Source organism: Camelina sativa, chromosome 16, assembly GCF_030686135.1.
Source record: "Camelina sativa cultivar CO46 ecotype springtype chromosome 16, ASM3068613v1".
Lineage (NCBI taxonomy): Eukaryota > Viridiplantae > Streptophyta > Magnoliopsida > Brassicales > Brassicaceae > Camelina > Camelina sativa.
This window is the reverse complement of record NC_141895.1, coordinates 17,759,191-17,779,665: the sequence shown is the minus strand read 5'-3', so window position 1 is coordinate 17,779,665 and position 20,475 is coordinate 17,759,191. Positions and strand designations below refer to the sequence as shown.

At 39.7% G+C, this 20,475-nt stretch overlaps 1 protein-coding gene and 3 pseudogenes across 1 annotated transcript; 1 reads left to right on the top strand and 3 right to left on the bottom strand.

The window, feature by feature from the left end:
* Positions 1-2,281: 2,281 nt before the first annotated feature.
* On the top strand, positions 2,282-4,435 carry LOC104750544 (small ribosomal subunit biogenesis GTPase RsgA 2, mitochondrial-like). Its single transcript, XM_019238058.2, has 5 exons — positions 2,282-3,150; positions 3,233-3,448; positions 3,522-3,749; positions 3,849-4,033; positions 4,122-4,435. The coding sequence occupies exons 1-5, from the start codon at positions 2,539-2,541 to the stop codon at positions 4,237-4,239; spliced, it is 1,359 nt and encodes a 452-aa protein (XP_019093603.1). The 5' UTR covers positions 2,282-2,538; the 3' UTR covers positions 4,240-4,435.
* Positions 4,436-5,333: 898 nt separating this feature from the next.
* LOC109129506 (putative F-box protein At3g20030 pseudogene) lies at positions 5,334-5,657 on the bottom strand (annotated as a pseudogene).
* A 947-nt stretch (positions 5,658-6,604) lies between these two features.
* Positions 6,605-7,811, bottom strand: LOC109129505 (putative F-box protein At1g67455 pseudogene; annotated as a pseudogene).
* An 8,210-nt stretch (positions 7,812-16,021) lies between these two features.
* On the bottom strand, positions 16,022-17,261 carry LOC109129504 (putative F-box protein At1g67450 pseudogene; annotated as a pseudogene).
* Positions 17,262-20,475: the final 3,214 nt, after the last annotated feature.

The following is a 20,475-nucleotide window of genomic DNA, read 5'->3' as shown; positions in this document are numbered from 1 at the left end:
ACTCTCTTCGATCTCGACACCGAACAATTGTTTGTATCCCGTGATGTCGTCTTTGTCAAAGATGTCTTCCCATCCTACTCCGAGTCACGTGATACTCTGGCGGTCGATATTGCCTTGGACGATGATTGGCTTCCCAATCCGGCACCACCCGCCACCGTTGAACACGACGCTCCGGCGACTGAGAACACCACAGCTGAACAAGACACAATTGTCCAACCCGATGGGCTGTTTCCGTCTTTGGACCCGTCCCCCGCTATTGGGTCTACACCATCTTCTGATCCATAAATCATTATTGGGCCTCACCCAAGTCCAGACAATTCGACTTCATCATCAAGCTCTAGCAACACCCATCATACAATCGAATCCTCCGCTTCCGATGACAGGGAGGGTTCCCCGACAACCGATCAAGAGGTTACTGAAGAACTTGGTCGCGGAAAGCGTCCAAAACAACCCTCCATCAAACTCAAGGATTTTGTCCTTCGTATAGTACAAGCTGGTCCGATCTTGCCTGAACTCACTTGTCCGTTTCAAATCTCTGATATTTTGGATTGTGAGGATTTCTCCCCACAACATCGCGCATTCCTTATGGCGCTTACTTCTGGTATTGAACCCAAGACTTTCCGTGAAGCGATGAGTGATAAGCGTTGGACTGCAGCAATGGGGACAAAGATTGATGCTCACGGACTCAATCATACATGGGACATAACGGAATTACCTCCAGGTAAGAAAGGTTTGGGTTCAAAATGGGTCTACAGAATTAAGTATCTTGCGGATGGAACAATTGAGCGTTATAAAGCACGTTTGGTAGTTCTGGGCGACAGTCAGAAGGAGGGTGTGGACTACTCTGAAACTTTTGCTCATGTCGTCAAAATGACATTGGTTCGAGCGACCCTTAGAGTTGCAGCTGCTCGTCGTTGGTCTCTTCATCAAATGGATGTGCATAAAGCCTTCTTGCACGGTGATCTGAATGAAGAAATTTATATGAAATTGCCTCCTGGATTTCGACCAGAGAATGATGATTGTAATCTTGTCTGTCGATTGCGCAAATCTCTCTATGGTATCCACCAAGCACCTCGTTGCTGGTTTGAAAAACTACATTACTCAAATATGGGTTCAAACAGTCATATCGAGATTATTCACTGTTCACGTTGCATAAGGGAGCTGTTCAAATGTATGTCTTGGTTTATGTCGATGATTTGGTGTTTGGATTCGATTTCAGAGTTTAAAGAGTATTTCAGCTCTTGTTTTCATATGAAGGACCTTGGTGCCTTGAAATATTGTTTAGGCATCGAAGTCACACGGAGGGAGGATGGAATCTTCTTGAATCAAAGAAAGTATGCTTTGGATATTCTCAAGGAAACAGGTTTGCTGGACAGTTCGCCTGAATCATTCCCCATGGAACAACAACATGGTCTCGGTCGTGTCACTAGTCCTCTTCTTACGGAACCACAATGCTAACGTCGTTTGGTTGGCCGCCTTATCTACATTCTCGCTACACGGCCTGATCTAACATACTCGGTTCACATTTTGTCCCAATTTATGCATCGACCAACACAAGCACACTGGGAGGCTGCATTACGCGTCATATGCTACTTAAACAGTCTCCCGGGCAAGGTATTCTCTTGTCTTCTGATGACGATCTGAAGCTTACTGGTTGGTGTGACGCAAATTGGGCAGGTTGTCCTGTTAACCGACGTTCTCTAACAGGATGGTTTGTTTCTCTTAGCACCTCTCCGTTGCCCTGGCGTTCCAAGAAGCAAAACGTTGCCTCCATGTCGTCAGCGGAGGCAGAGTATCGCAGTGTGTCACTGACATTACGAGAGCTTAAATGGCTCAAAGGACTACTTGAAGACTTAGGTGTTAAGAACCAATATCCTATTGATTTTCACTGTGACAGCCAAGCCGTCATTCACATTGCCACAAACCCGGTCTTCCATGAACAAACCAAGCATGTCGAACTTGATTGTCATATTGTCCGGGATGCAGCCAAAGCAAGATTTATCCGTCTTCGTTTTGTTCGGTCTGTCTCCCAACTCGCAGACTTATTCACTAATGCACTAGGCTGTGGTGAATTCAAAGAACTTATTGGCAAGTTGGGTATTCTTAGCAACAATGCTCCAACTTGAGGGAGGGTATTGGAGTGAATCTCATCTAGCTACTTTAGGAAAGGCGATATACTCAATATACATATCTCTGATTGATATCTTCTGTAATTGATAGCTTAGCTTCTTCTTCAAGCTTGTATCGTGTATATATTTATGTGCCTACAAGGCTGATCAATAACACACAAGAACATTCGGTCTCTTTCTGTTCACTTCCCAAGCAAATCCACCAAAATCTAACATTTCCTAAGTTAAAACCAAATATTGTAACAAAAAAAAAAGATATTTATTTTGTTAAAACTACCAAATTCCGAATGATATGTAAATTTAGTAATTACAAGTGACAATGTGAAAATCTCTCTGTCTCTCTCTATAATCAATGTCAACCATACACTAAGCCATTTCTTTAGAATCTTCTAGATTTTGTTTTGTTCTTATGCAGTCCGCCGCTCTCACATCCTTCCTCCGTCGCACGGCGACGACATATCACCGCGGAGTTGGAATTGGAATCCGCCATAGCTTTTATTTTCTCTCAGAGAGACGAGAGAATCCCCAGCCGAGCAAGAAGACTATTCTCAGAGCCTTCTTAGCTCCGGTTGTCTCGTTAGACGACAAAACTGAGGTCGGAAGTCCTGATCATGCCATCGGTACAGTCGCCACAGCTCAAGCTGACTACATGCGCGTCATTGTTCAAGATGTACATGAGTCTGTCAAGAGTAATCATGGAGATGATAAGATTGGCGTTGAGTTGCTTTGCGTGGTGAGAAACTTGCTGAAGAAGATAGGGCGAACGGTCCTTGTTGGTGATAAAGTTTACGTGGAGAAAGTTGATTGGATTGATAGGAGAGCAAAGATCGATAATGTGTTTGAACGAGTCTCCGAGGTTTTGGATCCACCTGTGGCCAATGTGGATCACTTACTCATTCTCTTCTCTCTTGATCAACCTAAGATTGATCCGTTCACTCTCACCAGGTTCTTGGTGGAAGCTGAATCAGTTGGCATTCGAGTCACACTTGCCTTGAACAAATCTCAACTCGTCACTCAAGAGGTAAGTAAAATTGCATCGTTTTAGACTACTTGCTTGATGCATTAAGGGTCTTGATTAGTTAGAGCCATGATCTTGTTTACAGGAAGTTGAATCTTGGAAGATGAGATTGCGTGGTTGGTACTATGAACCATTGATTTGCAGTGTTGAAACTAAAGTCGGACTTGATGAGATTGCGTTTAACCTACGTAATCAAACTTCTGTCATTGTTGGACCTAGTGGTGTTGGAAAGTCGAGCTTGATCAATATACTGAGAAGTGGCTTTGGTGGTGCCATTAAATACCAAGAAGGGTTTAAGCCTGTAATTTTCTTTTCTTTACCTATTTCATTCTACCATATACTCTCATGACTTGACCTCTAGTTGTCACATTCAGATATTAGGATTAATGTATGATGGCCAAAAAAAGAAGAAGAAAAAAAAGTGGTTTGAAGAGCAGAGCGTAGGGGAAGTTTCAGCTAGAAATGGAAGAGGTAAACATACAACCCGAAACGTGACGCTACTTCCGATTTGTGGAGGTGGATACCTTGCTGATACTCCTGGCTTTAACAAGCATAAGTTACTAAAAGTAAAAAAGCAAAAACTTCCTCTGTGTTTTCCTGAGGTTTGTACCATTTTCTTTTTGCTTTTGCCCATTTCCCCAATATGTGGACTTGATTGATGATTGTGAGGAATCTAGTGTTTCTTTACTCTTTTTTCTTAGATACGGAAAATGGTTGAGGGAGGACAATGTGAATTCCAAAACTGCTCGCATATTGGGGTACAAGGCTGTGCCGTGAGAGGTGGTTGGGAAAGGTATCCTTACTATTTGCAACTCCTTGAAGAGATCAGAATCGATGAGGAGTCTCAAATTAAGAAGTATGGAACCAAAAAGGAAGCTGCTGTTAGGTATTGTTTCGATTCTCTCCTGAAACAAACAGCTTTTATTATGAGACTGGGCCCAAATTTTGGATTAATCAGGGAAGCCTTGACACAGGTGCAACATGGGAGAGAAGGGTGTGGAACAAGGTAGGGCACGGCTAGATCCTAAGAAGTATAGGAGAGAGTCGAGGAAGACGATGAAACAGACAATGATGACTGAGCTCGACTTTTAAGACAGCATCTTTGACTCTATATGTAACTAACGACCAAATTGTCTAATCAAATGAGATCATCATCATTTTTTTTGGTTCATTAATCATATCAGGTAATGAAGCTCCTTAGGAAAGTAAAAAAAGTAGGCTCTGTTCTTTTAATACTTTGGTCAAGTCTTCTTCAATACAACGAAGCTTTTAAGACACAATAAACAAATAATTGACAAGTCTTGTTCAAAAGAAAACATAGTAAAGGATTGAAAAGGAGATGGTGATGAAAGAAACAAATAAGATACTGTCAAAAAGACTGGTGAATAATCGCGATCTTTGCTTTTGCGTAATAAGTAGGAGTTCTTGGCCTTGGTTGAGTTGCACTAAACTTGGCGCATAAGAGAAAACAAATGGGTTAACATACGAGACCCCAGCTTTTCCGAGATCAACCATTCTCAAGTATCCATTCTCTCCGATGATGTAAGCTACATCGAGTAAGCTTTTCTTAATAATGCTTCTATCAAAAATCACGGCAAGTTTCTTCTCTTGGTCAATGAAGAAACTCCCATCAAAAAACGTAAGATTAAAATGAACTCTTAAGAAGTTTCTCCACGACACCGCATTGGGCTCAATCTTAGTTGTTACCCATATCTCCATCTCACACCTTTTCCGGTGAAAAACTAACACGGCAAGCTGTTCATATCTAACTACAGATAGAGCCACGGTATCTACAACATCATTAAGTTGAATTGGTAGAGGAAGAAGCGATCCAAATCTCTCTCTTGTAAAGTCAAAACATTGTAAAAAAGTTTCAGCTGGTCCTTCCCTTATTTTCTCCCCTGGAGAAAAAAAGTAAGTGTTTCCCTTCAATGACACGATGTGACAGGTTTGAGGAAACTTTCTAACAATTTCGGGAACGACATCAAGAACCCTCCATGAACTAGACCTAAAATCGTAGATTTGGTAGTTTTCAAAACTATATCTCAAGACTTTGTGATTACGGTTATTGTCGTATCCGAGAACATAGATGTCTACTAAGAAGTGATTGATTCTAGGTTTGAGTATACACCAAGCTTTTCCCAAATAAGGGTTCCAAACCACGAGTCTAGAATTGACCCCCTTAGTCACCAATAACACAATAAGCCATCGGAAATAGAGACTTGAGATATCTTGACTTGATCATTAAACATATCTATTTGCTTCATAGATGGCTCAATGACGTCTTTCTTGTGGATTCCATTAAGATCAAATCCCAATGAAGAAACCGTATATTTCTTCATTATGAACACTAGGAACCCATGCCTTACATCTCCTCTACATAGAATCCTATCTTTGGATAATCGGTTCCATTGTTTGCAAGTAGATCTCACTGCTTTTAGAGATTTTATTGAAACTCTATTCAATATCTCTTCAACCAAATCCTCCGAAAGATCAGACATCATCATCATTATTCTTTCCGGTTTTTTTTTTTTTTTAACTTTTACGTTTTCCCAACTCTATTATATATGCGTCTGATGGGCCATAAATACTTGGAGCAGAGGGCCCATTAACGTATCTTTCAGCAGTATAAGTTTCTGTTCATTAACCATATATCATGTAATGAAGCTCCCGAGGAACGTAAAAAGCAAGTAAGCTTTGCTGTTCTATAAATACTTTGGTAAGTCTTCAATAAAACAAACCTTTTGAGTATCATATGATATAAGTATATAAACCAAATCCATAATTGATTAGTCTTGTTCGATACAGAACAGAGTAAATGAATGAAAGAAGATGATTAAAGAAACAAATAAGCTAGCTACTGGATGATAGATGATAGTTCTACTTGTAGGCCTTGGTTCTTTTGAACTAAACTTGGAGCATAAGAGCATTCGACACATTAGCTTCTCCGAGATCCACTTTTTTTTTCTTTTTTTCCCGACCCAGGTAATTAAAAAGAGATTTTGGTTCAGCCACTAATACGAAAGTGAAGATTCAATGATTGCTTCCATAGTTGCACACTGGGAACAAGAAGTGTTGTGGAAAAGGTGTCTTTACTATCTAAAATTGCTTTATAAGAACAGCATCAGCGTGGCGAATTAGGAACTTTGGTTGACTAGTATTGTTTAAATTAATTAAAAGAGATCTTTTAACTTTCTTGACGACGGCATGGTAATGATCCTACTCCGTGTGCCACGCTTATTCGACTTCTCGACAAGAATATTCGTAACCGTTTCAGCACTATATATCATCTCCTCAGGTAGTGCCCACTATTCTGAGGGTCTTTGCTATTGGTTTAGTAACCCCCTGGTCACTACATCTCTTACCATTCATTGTAACAACGTTTTTTGGATGAATAAATTTTACATTCATACCAAAAATAAAAATTTTGAAAATATATAATTCAAAGAAAAACTGCTTAACTAGCCTTGTTTAAAAGAAAACAGAGTGAATGAATGAAAAGAAGATGATGAAACAAACAAATAAGGTACTGTAAAAAAGACTGGTTGATAATTTCAATCTTTTCTTTAGCCAGATAAGCGATAGTTCTTGGCCTTGCTTGATTTGCACTAAACTTGGAGCATAAGAGCACACTGGTAGGGAAAGATACGGTGCAGCAGCTACACCGAGACCCACTACTCTCAAGCATCCAGTCTCTCCGATGATGTGAGCTATGTTAACCATGGATCCTTTAGAAAACCTTGAATCAAAAATTACAGCGAGTTTTTGCTCTTGATCAATGAAGAAACTCCCAACAAAAATAAAATCAGTAAATTTTAAGAAGTTACTCCACGACACCGCATTAGTCTCAATCTTGGTTGTCACCCATATCTCCACCTCACATGTATTCCAATTATTATATAACACAGCAAGCTGTTCCTCTCTTATAAAAGAGAGAGCCACATTGTCCACAAGAGAGAGCCATACAGCAAGCTAGCTAGAAACTTGAAATGGCAGAGGAAGACGCGGTCCATATCTCTCTCTTGTAAAATCAAAACAACGTAAACAATCTAGACTGGTCTTGAAAAAGTAAGTGTTTCCTTTTAATGACACATTACTTTTATGAAAATTTATATGGCAGTCGGGGATGAGATCAAGAACCCTCCATGAATTAGACTTAAAATCATATATTTCGCAACTTTGCTGATACTTCCTCAAGATTTTGTGGTTACGGTTGTTATCGTATCCAAGAGCATACACATCTTCATAATGGTAACTATTCCTAGGTTTAATCGACCAAGTTTTTCCTAAATACGGGTTCCAAACCACGAGCCTAAAGTCGATCCGCATATTCCCCATTACCAATAACATTAAGCCATCGCAGTGAAAGGCATGATGCATGTCAACGTCATTAAATTTATCTACCTGCTTGATTGATGCCTTAACTAATACGACGAATTCGTGTAGGATTTCATAGAGATCAAATTTCATCGAACACATCTTAGATCTCTTTATCATGAACGCAGAAAACTGTTTTCTAGCTTCTCCTTTACATAAAATTCGATCTTTGGATAAATCATTCCATCGTTTACAAGTAGATCTTACTGCTCCTAGAGATGGTTTCGGAGCCCTAGAAAATATCTCACTAACAAATCTACCGGAAGATCGGAGATCATAATCGTCATTGTTTTCAAATCGTATTAGGGTTTGAACTATCACATACGATTGAATATATATATATATAGGCGTACGTCAGATATGCCCACAAGTTTTGGCCCATTATACTTAACAAATAGGGCCCATACTCTTCAATATCTTCGATTTTTTCATAATATACAAATCGGTTTTTGTGCAGTTTCATTTTAGCCAAAGCATTCAGAATTTCAGATATTAGTTAACAAGTGGTTTAAACATCTGTGTGTTACGTGTAGGGGAAGTTTCAACTACAAATGGTAGAGGCAGGGAATGTGAAAACCCAATATATATGATTTTTTGTTCCATATATAGTTTGGTCAACTCTTCAATACAATAAAAACTTAAATTTGAGTACATCATATGATATGATGTTTATATAAAACAAATCCATAATAGACTAGTCTTTGAGAAGCCTGATTTAGTAATTCAGTAGCTCATATATGAAAGACACGTGAACTTGGTAATTGGTGAAAGCAAGAGAAATTACGTGGAGGGATGCAATTGGAGCAAGCTAAAGTTGTTAAAGATTTAAAAGGAGTTATTCATCGTCTTCTTCATTATGTGAAAAATCTGGGAATTGTAGTTTTCTTGTTTTTGATAATTTGTTGGTGTGTTCCTCATTATTAGATTGAGATCCTTTCATGGATTCTAACATGAGAAGTTGAATCTGCATTTTATGAACGCCAATTCAAATATATTGTTTGATTCTGTTTTTAATCGAGAGATTTGTGGTTTAACTGTATTAAAGGTATCAGAGCTATTCGTATCCTCGGAATCCATGGAGGAAGTGAGATCTACGACGAAGGTGACCGAAGCTGTGGATCGTGAATTAGCATTGGTGTTGTGCTTGGACAAGCTTCACGATACATTCGTGAAACAACAGTCGGAGATGGACAAGTATTTTACTGAGATGCTCAAGATGATTCGATTACACTCCGGTGAAAGAGATTATGAAGAATTGGTGGACATCAAGGTTGAAACAGAATCAATACGCATGTTGGAAGAAGAATAACCTCCACAATTTCAGGTACCAATTCCAAACTCGGAACCCAGCCTTGGATTTGGGAGCGATAGTGAACTAAATGAATTGGTGAAGAAAGATGTTAAGAGATACTTGGTAGACACTAATGTTGTGAGGTCCAGTGATGATGATCAATTTTCTGGTGTTGAGGAAGTGTCTGGGTTCAACGTAGAAGAGTGTGAAATGGATTCATTCCCGCAGCCGTCGGAGTCACCGGACTTCTCTCGTCCTCAGCCAAAACCAATCTACATGGCCAACGTTAGTCCAGATGTACCTAAAACTTCTTTGCCAAAGTCTAATTTCACATACAAGCTTCATCGACAAATTCCTTTGGAGGAGATGAATGAGAAAAGGTTGAAGGGGTTATGTGTATTTTGTGAAGAGCTAGAAACTCCCAATCATTATCTACAACACAAGAATTCAGGTATTCTCATGATTGATAGTGACGATCATCTCTCTAATTCAATGGTGGAAGAAATTGGGATTGAGATATCGAAAGATAGAGTGTTGTTGAATTCAATTGGTTGTGAATTAGAGATTGGTGGAACTGATAGTGATGAAGAGCAATGCCTTAGTGGTTCACATTTGCTAGTGAATGAGGTTAAGAAGGTGAATAATGATTTGGTGGAAGTTGCTGTTGCAAAGTCTAGTGATGGTGCTCAATTCTCGGATGAGTCTCGAATCGTTAATGGTATTGATATGTTGCTTCTCCCTAAAATGCTTGTTCATGGTAATGAAGTGACTATGTTACCACCAGCAAGTTTAAGAATCTGTGATCATATCCATAGTTTATCCCAAGCTAACAATGTGTGGAAGCCAGGTGGGTTACTATGTGTACAAGATAAGTGGGATTGACTAAGTAAAGTCCACACTGGTGGTACATGCGAGAAGACCGTGCATAGACTCTATGGAACAAAGATGTTTTCTTTTCCACTAACAGATTCTCAGAACTCTAAACTGGAAAGTGTTACTTTAACTATGTACTCTAGTGTTGGTCTAGAAGAAGGGAAGCTTGGGTTAGAGATCTATGATTATGAGTGTAAAAAGCAGATATTGTCTCTTGTCAAACGAGCTAATCGTGTGTGGGAACGCGGAAGATTACTAGCTACACATTTTGTTGATGATTTTCAGGTCATGGAGATAGGAGTTGTGAATCTCCACAACACATGGCTTGTTTTTCTTCATGGTTCAGCACCACGACCTCCAAAAGTTAATCATTCAGATTTATTGTTTGCATATGGCCGTGAGGTTCAAAGCTGTGTGGAGCGAGTTTTGATTCTTTTGGTTTCTCTTCTCGCAACTATTGTCCACCCAAAGGATTGGTTATATGAAACAAGAGAAGAAATGGCGGGCAGATTCAAGTGGCTGTTTCAAATGTCGATTATGATGGAAGAAGAGCCATCTTCTGTGAAAATTAATGAAGCAATCTCATTCACTCATTTAATCCGTGGTGTGATGGCCAGATTTTCTGGTTTGGTGGAACAACCAGACCAGCCTACTCTGAAGTTTTCTATGTGGGATATACAACATCATCTTAGTGTCATGGATGGATATGGTAGTGAACTTAATGTTTTTCAAGTTGAATATGCTGTCAGAGAAGAGTTTGTTAAAAAACTGCAGCCAAGACTAGATGTATCAGTGGGGGACGAGATAAGTGAAAAGAAATGCTTTACTTATTCACATAAGGCTGAGCGTATTTGGGAACCAGTGGGATTATCCGCTAAAGCAATCCAGTGGGACTGGCCAAAACAAGGTTCTGTTGTACAAGGGCGATATGGACTGCGGAGGCAAACTTTACAAGCCCTACAACAGTTTATTACATTTGGTGGAGTGCCATTCCAAATTAAGCACAAGTGGAGATTTAAGTGCAGAGGCTGGGAAGTATTGGGAGAGTGGTTCTATCTTCTAAGTTGGGAAACAAGTTGGGAATCAAGCTATGTAGGCACATAATGGAAGTTACCATAGTGATAATCTACGGGAGTAATGAAACTGTGGAAGAATCTACTTGGGAGCATTTCATACTTGCAGAGAAAGCTCTAACCAGTGAACCTTGTGGTTAAGGTTCTGCAAACAGGGGAGATTTGATATAGTAATTCAGTAGCTCATATATGAGAGACACGTGGAGCTTGGTGATTGGTGGAAGCAAGAGAAATTACATGGATGGATACGATTGGAGCAAGCTGAAGTTGTTAAAGACTTAAAAATTGTTGTTCATCGTCTTCTTCATTATGTGAAAAATCTGGGAATTGTAGTTTTCTTGTTTTTGATAGTTTGTTGGTGTGTTCCTCATTGTTAGATTGAGATCCTTTCATGGATTCTAACATGAGAAGTTGAATCTGCGTTTTATGAACGCCAATTCAAATATATTGTTTGATTCTGTTATTAATCGAGAGATTTGTGGTTTAACTGTATTAAAGCCTCCATTTGTTTGGTGTCCTGTCGTTGTTGTGTTGTGATGTTGTCATCAGATCAAATCCGTAGCCAAGAGGAAAGATTGTGATATCAGTCAGATCGTGAGAAGATGAGCCGTTGTAATATTGTTTTGTTTAGTTGTCGTTGTTGTTTATTGTGGTCAAGCTGTCTGTCCCAAGCTTAAGCCGCTATCGTTGTTGCTTTAATTCTTGATCAGCTCCGTTAAGGGGAAAGAGATAAGCAGCCATAAGTGCAGCCCTGGTCCAGAGTCTAGAGAATTAAATATCTAAACGTAGCAGTAAAGGAGATAGGGCGAGAGAGTCGAGAGAAGAGGAGTTTGAGCGAGACGACATGGGAGAAGTCACTAGTGGATATAATTATTCATGTTGTGGTTTTGGTAAGCTTTAATTGTGGTGGAGGAGCAAAGTCGGAGCGATCATAAGTGGAGAAGAGAAGAACAAGAAAGAATGAGGAAGACGAATAAGAAAAAGAGACAGATTCGAGTTCCGGTTTTGTGACGCTAATTACCGTCGGACCAGACACAACCAGATCACAACTAAGGTCTGCTTCGAAAGATCACGTTGTCAAGAATCCATAGCCGCTGACGGAGCTTAGTTTGGGTTTATATTCAAAAAGTTATGTATGGTTCTTTCTGGACAAGTAACTGCAAATTCTGTCAAACTCAGAACCCTAAAAGGCTAAAAGGCAGTTCTTGATGGTTTCATTAGGGAAACGTTTGGAGGTTCGAAACAGCTCCGATCGGGGACAAAATTTGGTGAAGAACTTCATGGTACCAGTCAGATCCAACGGTGGGATAACATTTCCAACAGTTAATTTGCCAAGATGGGTGTTACAACTACGTTAGTCTAAGAACCTATATAAGCGGAGCATTGTAGTTTGCTTTAATTATCGTCAAATTTCGAAAATTATTTAATAAACGTTTGTCGTTTCTTTTCATTCAAAGTGTGTAGTCTTTGAAGTTTGTTTGCATTTGATGAGTCTAAGAGTGGATTCACTAATTATCTTGTTTGTTGTCGAGCATTGAACAACATCTATTGCCATCTCCATTGCTACCTTCTTCCATACGACCACTCAAGATTTTGAGTCTTTACTTCCATTGATAAAAAACATTGGATGGATCCCCAAGGTGTTTCATATATTTAACGGTCACAATGATTGTATAGTACTAGAAACACGTTGAATCCCACTCATAGGCTAATCAAATGTGTATAGAAAACAAGTTAACAACAATTATAGTCCACGGGACGAGAGTAAGTTGCAGTGTGTAGCTTCTCCTTATGAGTTTTATACTTTGATTTAGGACGCCCTTGCGAATTTTTTTACCTACCTTACCAAATTTATTTTCTATTTTTTTTGCTTATAGGCAATTCAAACTATAAGGAATGTATCTTGTGTGTATTATAAATCAGAGTGGCTACAACCATATATATATACATAGAGAGGGAGTTTAGGGTAAATGTATTTACAAAGAGATCCCTATACTTATCTAGTTCTACTATGTACTCTTATACGCCCCCTCAAGATGAAGGAAGTTTGGTGACGCCAATCTTGAGACATGCACGCTGGAACTGCGTTCGTGACAGTGGCTTGGTGAGAGTGTCAGCGAGTTGATCATGAGTGGAGACATGAGAAAAACGGAGTTGGTTGTGTTGAATCTGGTCTCGAACAAAGTGATAGTCAATGGTGATATGTTTCATACGAGAATGTAAAACGGGATTAGCACAGAGGTATGTTGCGCCAATGTTGTCGCAATATATCACCGGGGCTGTAGGGAGTTTGATCCGCAATTCAGTGAGAAGAGAGCACAACCAACGAACCTCAGCAGCTGTGATTGCCACCGCCCTATACTCAGCTTCAGTGGAGGAGCGAGCCACACCCTTCTGCTTCTTTGAGGACCAGGAGATAGGATTGCGGCCATTGTAGATAAGATATCCATTGGTGGAGACATAGTCATCTGTGTCACCTGTCCAATCTGCATCAGAGTAACCATGGAGAAGGATAGGAGAGTGAGCGTGAAGATAAATATCATGTGTAGGTGTTCCAGCAAGATAACGAAGAACGCGTTTCACCGCTTGTCAATGATCATTTGTTGGACGATGAATGAACTGTGAAAGGCGGTTGACAGCATAGGATATGTCAGGATGTGTGAATGACAAGTATTGGGGGCTTCCTACAACCGACCGATATTGCAAGGCATCGACAAGAGGAGTACCAGTCGACAACATGAGTTTTGGAGAAGCGAGCAATGGGGTGGCTATCGGTTTTGCATTGTGCATATTATTCTTTTGAAGAAGATCCATTATATACCGTCGTTGCATGAGATGGAGACCAACAGATGTGCGTGAAACCTCGATGCCAAGGAAGTAATGCAAGTATGTTGGGTCTTTGATTGAGAAGTGGTGAGAGAAGGAGGCAAGGACAGCCGCAATAACAGAGGAGTTATTACCTGTGACAATTATGTCATCAACATAGACAAGGACATAAGTGATGTTGGAACCAGAACCTTAAATAAATAGAGATGCATCAGCAAGAGAGTTGGTGAAGCCAATGTCTAGTTGGTGTTGCTTTAAAGCCATGTACCAAGCCTGAGGAGCTTGTTTTAAGCCATAGATAGGTTTGCGGAGACGACAAACATGATGAGGCCGATCTTTGTCAACAAAACCAGGAGGTTGGGACATGTAGACTTCTTCAGTAAGTTCCCATTGAAGGAAAGCATTATTGTCGTCTAGCTGTTTGAGCGGCCATGACTTCATAAATGCAACATCCAGTACAAGGCGGATGGTGGTAGATTAGATAACCGGGCTGAATGTTTCTACATAATCCTTACCATATTGTTGATGAAAACCCTTTGCAACCAAGCGTGCCTTGTAAGGTCAAGTATACCATTGGCATAAAACTTAGTTGTGAACACCCACTTACACCCAACAATGTTTTGATGCGCATTAGGAGGAACTAATTCCCAAGTATGGTTGATATTCAAGGCGTCATACTCACGAGAACAGGCATGACTCCAATTGGGATCTTTCAAGGCTATTGTAATGTTTTTTGGTTCCTGTGGCAATGTAGGAGAAGCGATCACATTGAGCGAGAGTTTGGGGTTAGGTTTAGTGATTCTGTTTTTGGCACGGGTTGTCATTTTGTGGTTATTTTGCGGTGGCTCAATATTTGTTGTTTGGTTCTGTGGTTGAACTGGGCAGGCTTGGTCTGGTAGGGGATTGGTGTTTGGTTGTGGCTGAGTTGTGGGACGCAGCTCATTTTGACGTGGAGCAGTAGGCTCTTGGGGAACAGGTAACAGCTGAGATGTAGGTCGTATCTCATTTTCTTTGGGAGCAGTAGGCTCAGTATCAGAGGTAGAAGTGGAAGAAGGAGAGTTAGAAGGCAAGACCTGAGACGACGAGGACGTGGAGGGGTGAAGGGTCGAGTCCAGGGGTCCCAAACTCGTAGTCGGAGATGATGGAGGCGAAACCAGAGAAGCAATGTTGTTGTCGCGCTGGGTTGTGTTTGTTATTCGTTTTTGGGCCGGATTCTGTTGCTGGGCCGGATTAGGTGGTAAGAGGCCAGTTGTGGTTTGGTCCACTTGACGTGATCGGCGTTGATATGCTACGGGAGATGAAGATGGAGGCGGTGCGGAGGAAGTCGGAACCAACACGGGAGCCACTGGAGGTAGTGGCAACTAAACCGGTGAGGACGAGACCGGAGGAGAGGAGCTGGTCTCTGTGGGGACCAGTTCTTTCTGAGGATCACGGAAATGGAACACATCTTCAATAAATTGGACATGGCGTGATGTATAGACACGACCGGTGGGAACATGGAGACAATAATAGGCGCTCTGTGTCACCAAATAGCCAAGGAATACACAACTCTGAGAGCAATCGTCAAGCTTGTGGTGCGCGTACGGACGGAGCCACGGAAAACAGATGCAACCGAAGACCCGGAAACGCCATATTTTGGGGACTTGCTGAACAGTTTCTGGAATGGAGAGAACGGGAGTTGGCATCATGTTGATGAGGAAGACGGCGGTTGCAAATGCATATGGCCAATACTGTTTTGGAACCGACGCCTTGGTCATGATAGTCATCCCAGTTTCGACAATGTGGCGATGCTTCCTCTCCGATAAGCCGTTGTGTTCAGGAGTGTGAGGTGGAGAGGTTAGATGAGAAACTCCTTGTGTGGAAAGAAAGCTGCGTAGTGCAACATACTCGCCCCCATTGTCCGTGAACAATGTGCCAATACGTGTTTGGAAACGATTTTCAACAAGGGCCTTGTAGGTGATAAAAATTTCTTTAACATCAGACTTTCGTTTAAGTGGGTATAACCAGAAAGTTCAAAGCCATCAATTAAAGCATGGATCTGCAGACTCCACATGAGATAGTTGGTGTCATGGAGCTTGGTAACGTTAGTAGTGTTGACATTGAAAAGGGCGGTGGTGTTGGGGTAGATTACTTCACCGGTTGAAGGGGAGGTGTTACCAGATGATGTCATGTGGCGGAGAGCGACGAGATTTAGAAATTTTTTTAGGGTTGATCGAGGTTCTGATACCATATAAGGAATGTATCTTGTGTGTATTATAAATCTGAGTGGCTACAGCCATATATATATACATAGAGAGAGAGTCTAGGGTAAATGTATTTACAAACAGATCCCTATACTTATCTAGTTCTAATATGTACTATTATACAAACATGTTCCAAAATCAAAACCTTTTCAATGTTTATTCTTTTTTTCTCCATATATGACTAGTTTTGTTCAAGAGAAAACAGAGGAAATGAATGAAAAGAAAATGATGCAAGAAACAAACAAGGTACTGTAAAAAAAAACAACTGGTTAATAATAATCTCGATCTTTTCTTTAGCCAGATAAGGGATGGCTCTTTGCCTTGGTTGATTTGCACTAAACTTGGAGCATAAGAGCACACTGGTAGGTGATAATATGGTGCGGCAGCTACTCCGAGATCCACTGTTCTCAAGTATTCAGTCTGTCCGATGATGTGAGCTATGTTAGTGTTATCTATGGATCCTTTAGATAAGCGTAAATCATAAATTACAGCAAGTTTTTTCTCTTGATCAATGAAGAAACTCTTAACAAAAATCTTAAATTTTAAATCAATAATTTTTAAAAAGTTGCTCCACCACACCGCATTGGGGTCAATCTTGGTTGTCACCCATATCACCATCTCATATGTATCCGAATTATTCAATAATACCGCAAGTTGTTCCTCTCTAATAGAAGAGAGTGTCACAGTGTACAGTGTTCCTCTCTAATAGATAGAAACTTGAAATGGCAGCGGAAGACGAGGTCCAAATCTCTCTCTTGTAAAATCAAAACATTGTAAAAAAACATCATGTGGTCTTTCCCAATCCCCTCTTGTCACTCTTCGACAAACAAAATAAGTATTTCCCTTAACCGACAAGTTGCGTTCACCAGAATTTATATACTCGACATCGGGAGTGATATCAAGGACCTTCCATAAATTAGACTCAAAATCGTAGATTTCGTAATTGTAGAATATCCTCAAGATTTTATAGTTACGGTTGTTACCATATCCGAGATAATACCTATCTTGGAAACTGAAATTTTCTAGGTTGAACCAACCTGGTTTGTCCCAAATATGGGTTCCACACTACGAGCCTGAAATTGATTTCTTTAGTTACCAATAACAGTAAGCCATTGCAGTGATCAACTTGAAATATCCGTACCGGTAACCGTAAGGCATTGCAATTATTAACTTGAAATATCCTCATCATTTCATTAAATTTATCGTTTTGGATTCCATTGATGAGATCAAATCTCAACGAACAAACCTTTGATTTTTGCACCATGAACCCTAGAAACTGTGGCTTTGTTTCTCCTTACATACAATCCGATCTTTGGATAAACTGTTCCATCTTTTGCATGTAGACCTCACTGCTCCTAGAGATGTTATTGGAACCCTCGACAAAATATCCTCTATCAAATCCTCTGGAAGATCGGACATCATCAACGTCATTTTCTCAAATGTAACAACCTTAAGATGGACTGAGCCGGGAAGCTTTGACACAAGTACAAGACCTTAGAGAACGACCTAATGTTTAAACTTTCAACAAGACAATGTCAACTCATGTTTCCACGGAGACGAAGTCATATATATATAAGATATAAGATTGTACAGATGCCTTTCATTGTTAACTCTATTTTTTTCTCTTTATAATTGACTTATCATTTAAACGACGACAGATGTTAAATTAGCATAAAAATGTAAGATGAAATGATTAATACGAACAGACTTTTATTTTCTTTGGAAGTTTAGCTTTGCGTTCTTTCAATAAGAGCATATTTCATTCCTTATTTTGTTAATTTCTAGTATATACATTTTGTATTTTATATGTGGAAGCTTTAGTTAAACACAAAATTAAATTACTGTAAATAATACTCCCTCTGTCCCAAATTATAGGATTTTTAGACATTTTTTTGTTCCAATTTATAAGATTTTTTTTTCATATTTCTATGCATCATTTATGTTTAATTAGTATGTTATGACTATTTGTATTCTCCAACCTTTTTTCTACTGGTTATTTTTTTAATATATATTCAATAGTATATTTTATGTATAAATAACAAACATTTATGGTATCTTGTGATTTTAACTAAAAAAATCTAATTAATAAAATTGGACAGAGGGAGTAGTACTATAAGTGTGACATGTGTGTGTGTGACTTCTCCCCTTATTTAATTCTTTTTTGAATATATATTTAATAGTATATTTTATGTAAAAATAACAAAACATTTATGGTATCTTAAACATTGTGATTTTAACTAAAAAAATCTAATTAATAAAATTGGACAGAGGGAGTAGTACTATAAATGTGACGTGTGTGTGTGACTTCTCCCCTCATGTAATTCTTATACTTGGATTTTGAGACTGAAAGTACCCGGATTGATTATATCTAGGGATTTTGGCGAGAAATGCCATAAAACTCAAAAAACTCCTCAAAAATGCCATTTTTATTTTTTTTCTTCTGGAAAATGCCAGTTTGGCGTTTGTTGGTAGGTGCGATTTGACGAAATTGCCCCTCGTTTATTTTGTGACTATCATCGTCTTGCACGCGAGAGAATTCATAGGAGAAAGAGAAATGAAATTTAATGGGTTAGAGGCATTAATGCCGATGGGACAGCCCTTAATGGCAGCAGTGGTAGGTCCTTTAGTTGTTTATGAGGCTAAAAAAAAGAGATAGTTGTAGTTAATGAAGTATAATGGATCTCTAAAAATAAAGAAATCTAGTAAAAGACATTGACGAAGAAAAGGAGGAGTAGGTGGTGGTTAGAGAAGCTGAGGTATGTGGACATACAAAGTTGTCTATCAAGGAAGAGAACAATGTGGACATTGTTACTGATGATGTAGATGGCACAATGTCGATTATATGTGGACAAAGGTCAAGAGGGAATATGGTGTCTGCAGGGAGTGATGATGTTTTGTCTATCGATTGTAGACATAATGGTGAGCCGAAATGGTCTATCGCCAACTGAAATGGGAAACCCGTCTGGAGAAGCAAACCATAGAGAAGAAAGGGAGGGTGGATCTGTTGGGGAAGATATTGTTGATGAGAAAGATATTGATTGGATTCAACTTTAGCTAATTTAAAGAGATTGGCAGGTTAGGCGTGTTTCAGTTCTGTAGCCTTTTAAAGCACTTGTTTAGATAAAGCAAGGGCATTAAATTGTTATAATGAGGGAAAGTCGGTTCACTCTTCTAACCTTTGTTTAAAAGACAAAATGTAGTAGCGAACAAAAGACAAAGTACATAACCGTAACAAAAAGACCGAAAAAAAGAAGAAGAGGGCCAACATAAGGTAGACATAATAAGTTCAATTCTTTAGTGAGACAACAAACTCTTGGTAGACATCAACAGCGTAGGACATATGTAGTTGGTCCACCATTTCTTCTGTTAGTCCTTCAGGCGTGATTTTTTGTGAATGGAGCTCGATATACTTTACGGCCAGTGGACCACAATCGCCGGTACTGTCACTCTGGTAAACATTCTCCAGTCTTTCATAGCTAAACACATTTGATAGACAAAGATGGGTTGGACATGTACCTTGAATACAAACTGTTGTCCACTAAGGGATCCCGGATAAGAGAAGGGTCTGCTTCGTTGGGAGACTTGCAATATGTAGATGGCTGGATATTAGCAGTCTCTGAGATATCGGCCGACCTGCAATGGGAAGAACATAAATACTGTTTAATTCACAAACATGTTCGGGTAGACAAAGATTGGGTGGACATGTACCTTGAATTCAGACTGTTGTCCATTAATGGATCCCACATAAGAGAAGGGTCTGCTTCGTTGGGAGACTTGCAATATGAAGATGGCTGGACATTAGCTGCCTCTGAGACCTCTGCCGACCTGCAATGGGGAGAAGGTTTTCTGGTCTTAGGACAAAACATAAAAACAGTGTAATGGACAAAAAGTTTGGATAGACATATACATTGTATAGGGACTATGGTCTATCAATGGATCAACAATGCCAGCAGGGTCTGCTTCGTTAGGAGAACTGCAATAAGGAAAACTGTTGGCGAACCGGAGATGCTCCATTAAAAAAACGAGAAAACAGCAAAAGATGGACAAAACTACCTTTGTTGTTGGTTCGTGTCCTCCGAGAAGGCCAGATTCGTTGATGAGTCTCGCAAGGCTTGCAATGGGGAGGAACGGCAACATCTTCATCACCCCTGTCCGGAAAAGAAACAAGATTAGATAAGACACTTTAAATTGTCCATCATCTACATCACATGTACTTAGAAGTTAAATTCTGATACACAATATAGATGGACAACATATAGGTTGTGTCTATCACATCGGTTGGATAATGGGATTATTGGATAGTAGACTAATTTGGTGGACATAAAATACATTTCAAAATATAGTTTACCTAAAAGATACCAAGCAAAACCAGTATAGATGGACATCAAAGAAATTCATGTCTTTCAGAATGGTTTTCAACGTAACGAACACCAAAAACCAGGAAAAGCAGAAGAAAAGGGAGAGTGGTTGGACAACAGAGTTATCTGCGTCCGGCGGCGGCGGACATCTCTCCCTTACTAAGATTGGCATCTAGTAAGTCAATGTCACCACTGAAATGAAAGAAAGTAATGGTAAACACAATAGAACCACAAAATAAAAGGATGTAGGGCAATTTGAGACAATTTCATACCTAGCCTCGGGGTTC

What these genes read in the sequence shown, in the direction of transcription:
- LOC104750544 (XM_019238058.2), top strand. Translation starts at nt 2,539, where the DNA reads ATGCAGTCCGCCGCTCTCACATCCTTCCTCCGTCGCACGGCGACGACA. An exon ending in CTCAACTCGTCACTCAAGAG is followed by an intron (nt 3,151 to 3,232) that starts GTAAGTAAAATT and finishes TCTTGTTTACAG; the next exon opens with GAAGTTGAATCTTGGAAGAT. An exon ending in TTCCTCTGTGTTTTCCTGAG is followed by an intron (nt 3,750 to 3,848) that starts GTTTGTACCATT and finishes CTTTTTTCTTAG; the next exon opens with ATACGGAAAATGGTTGAGGG.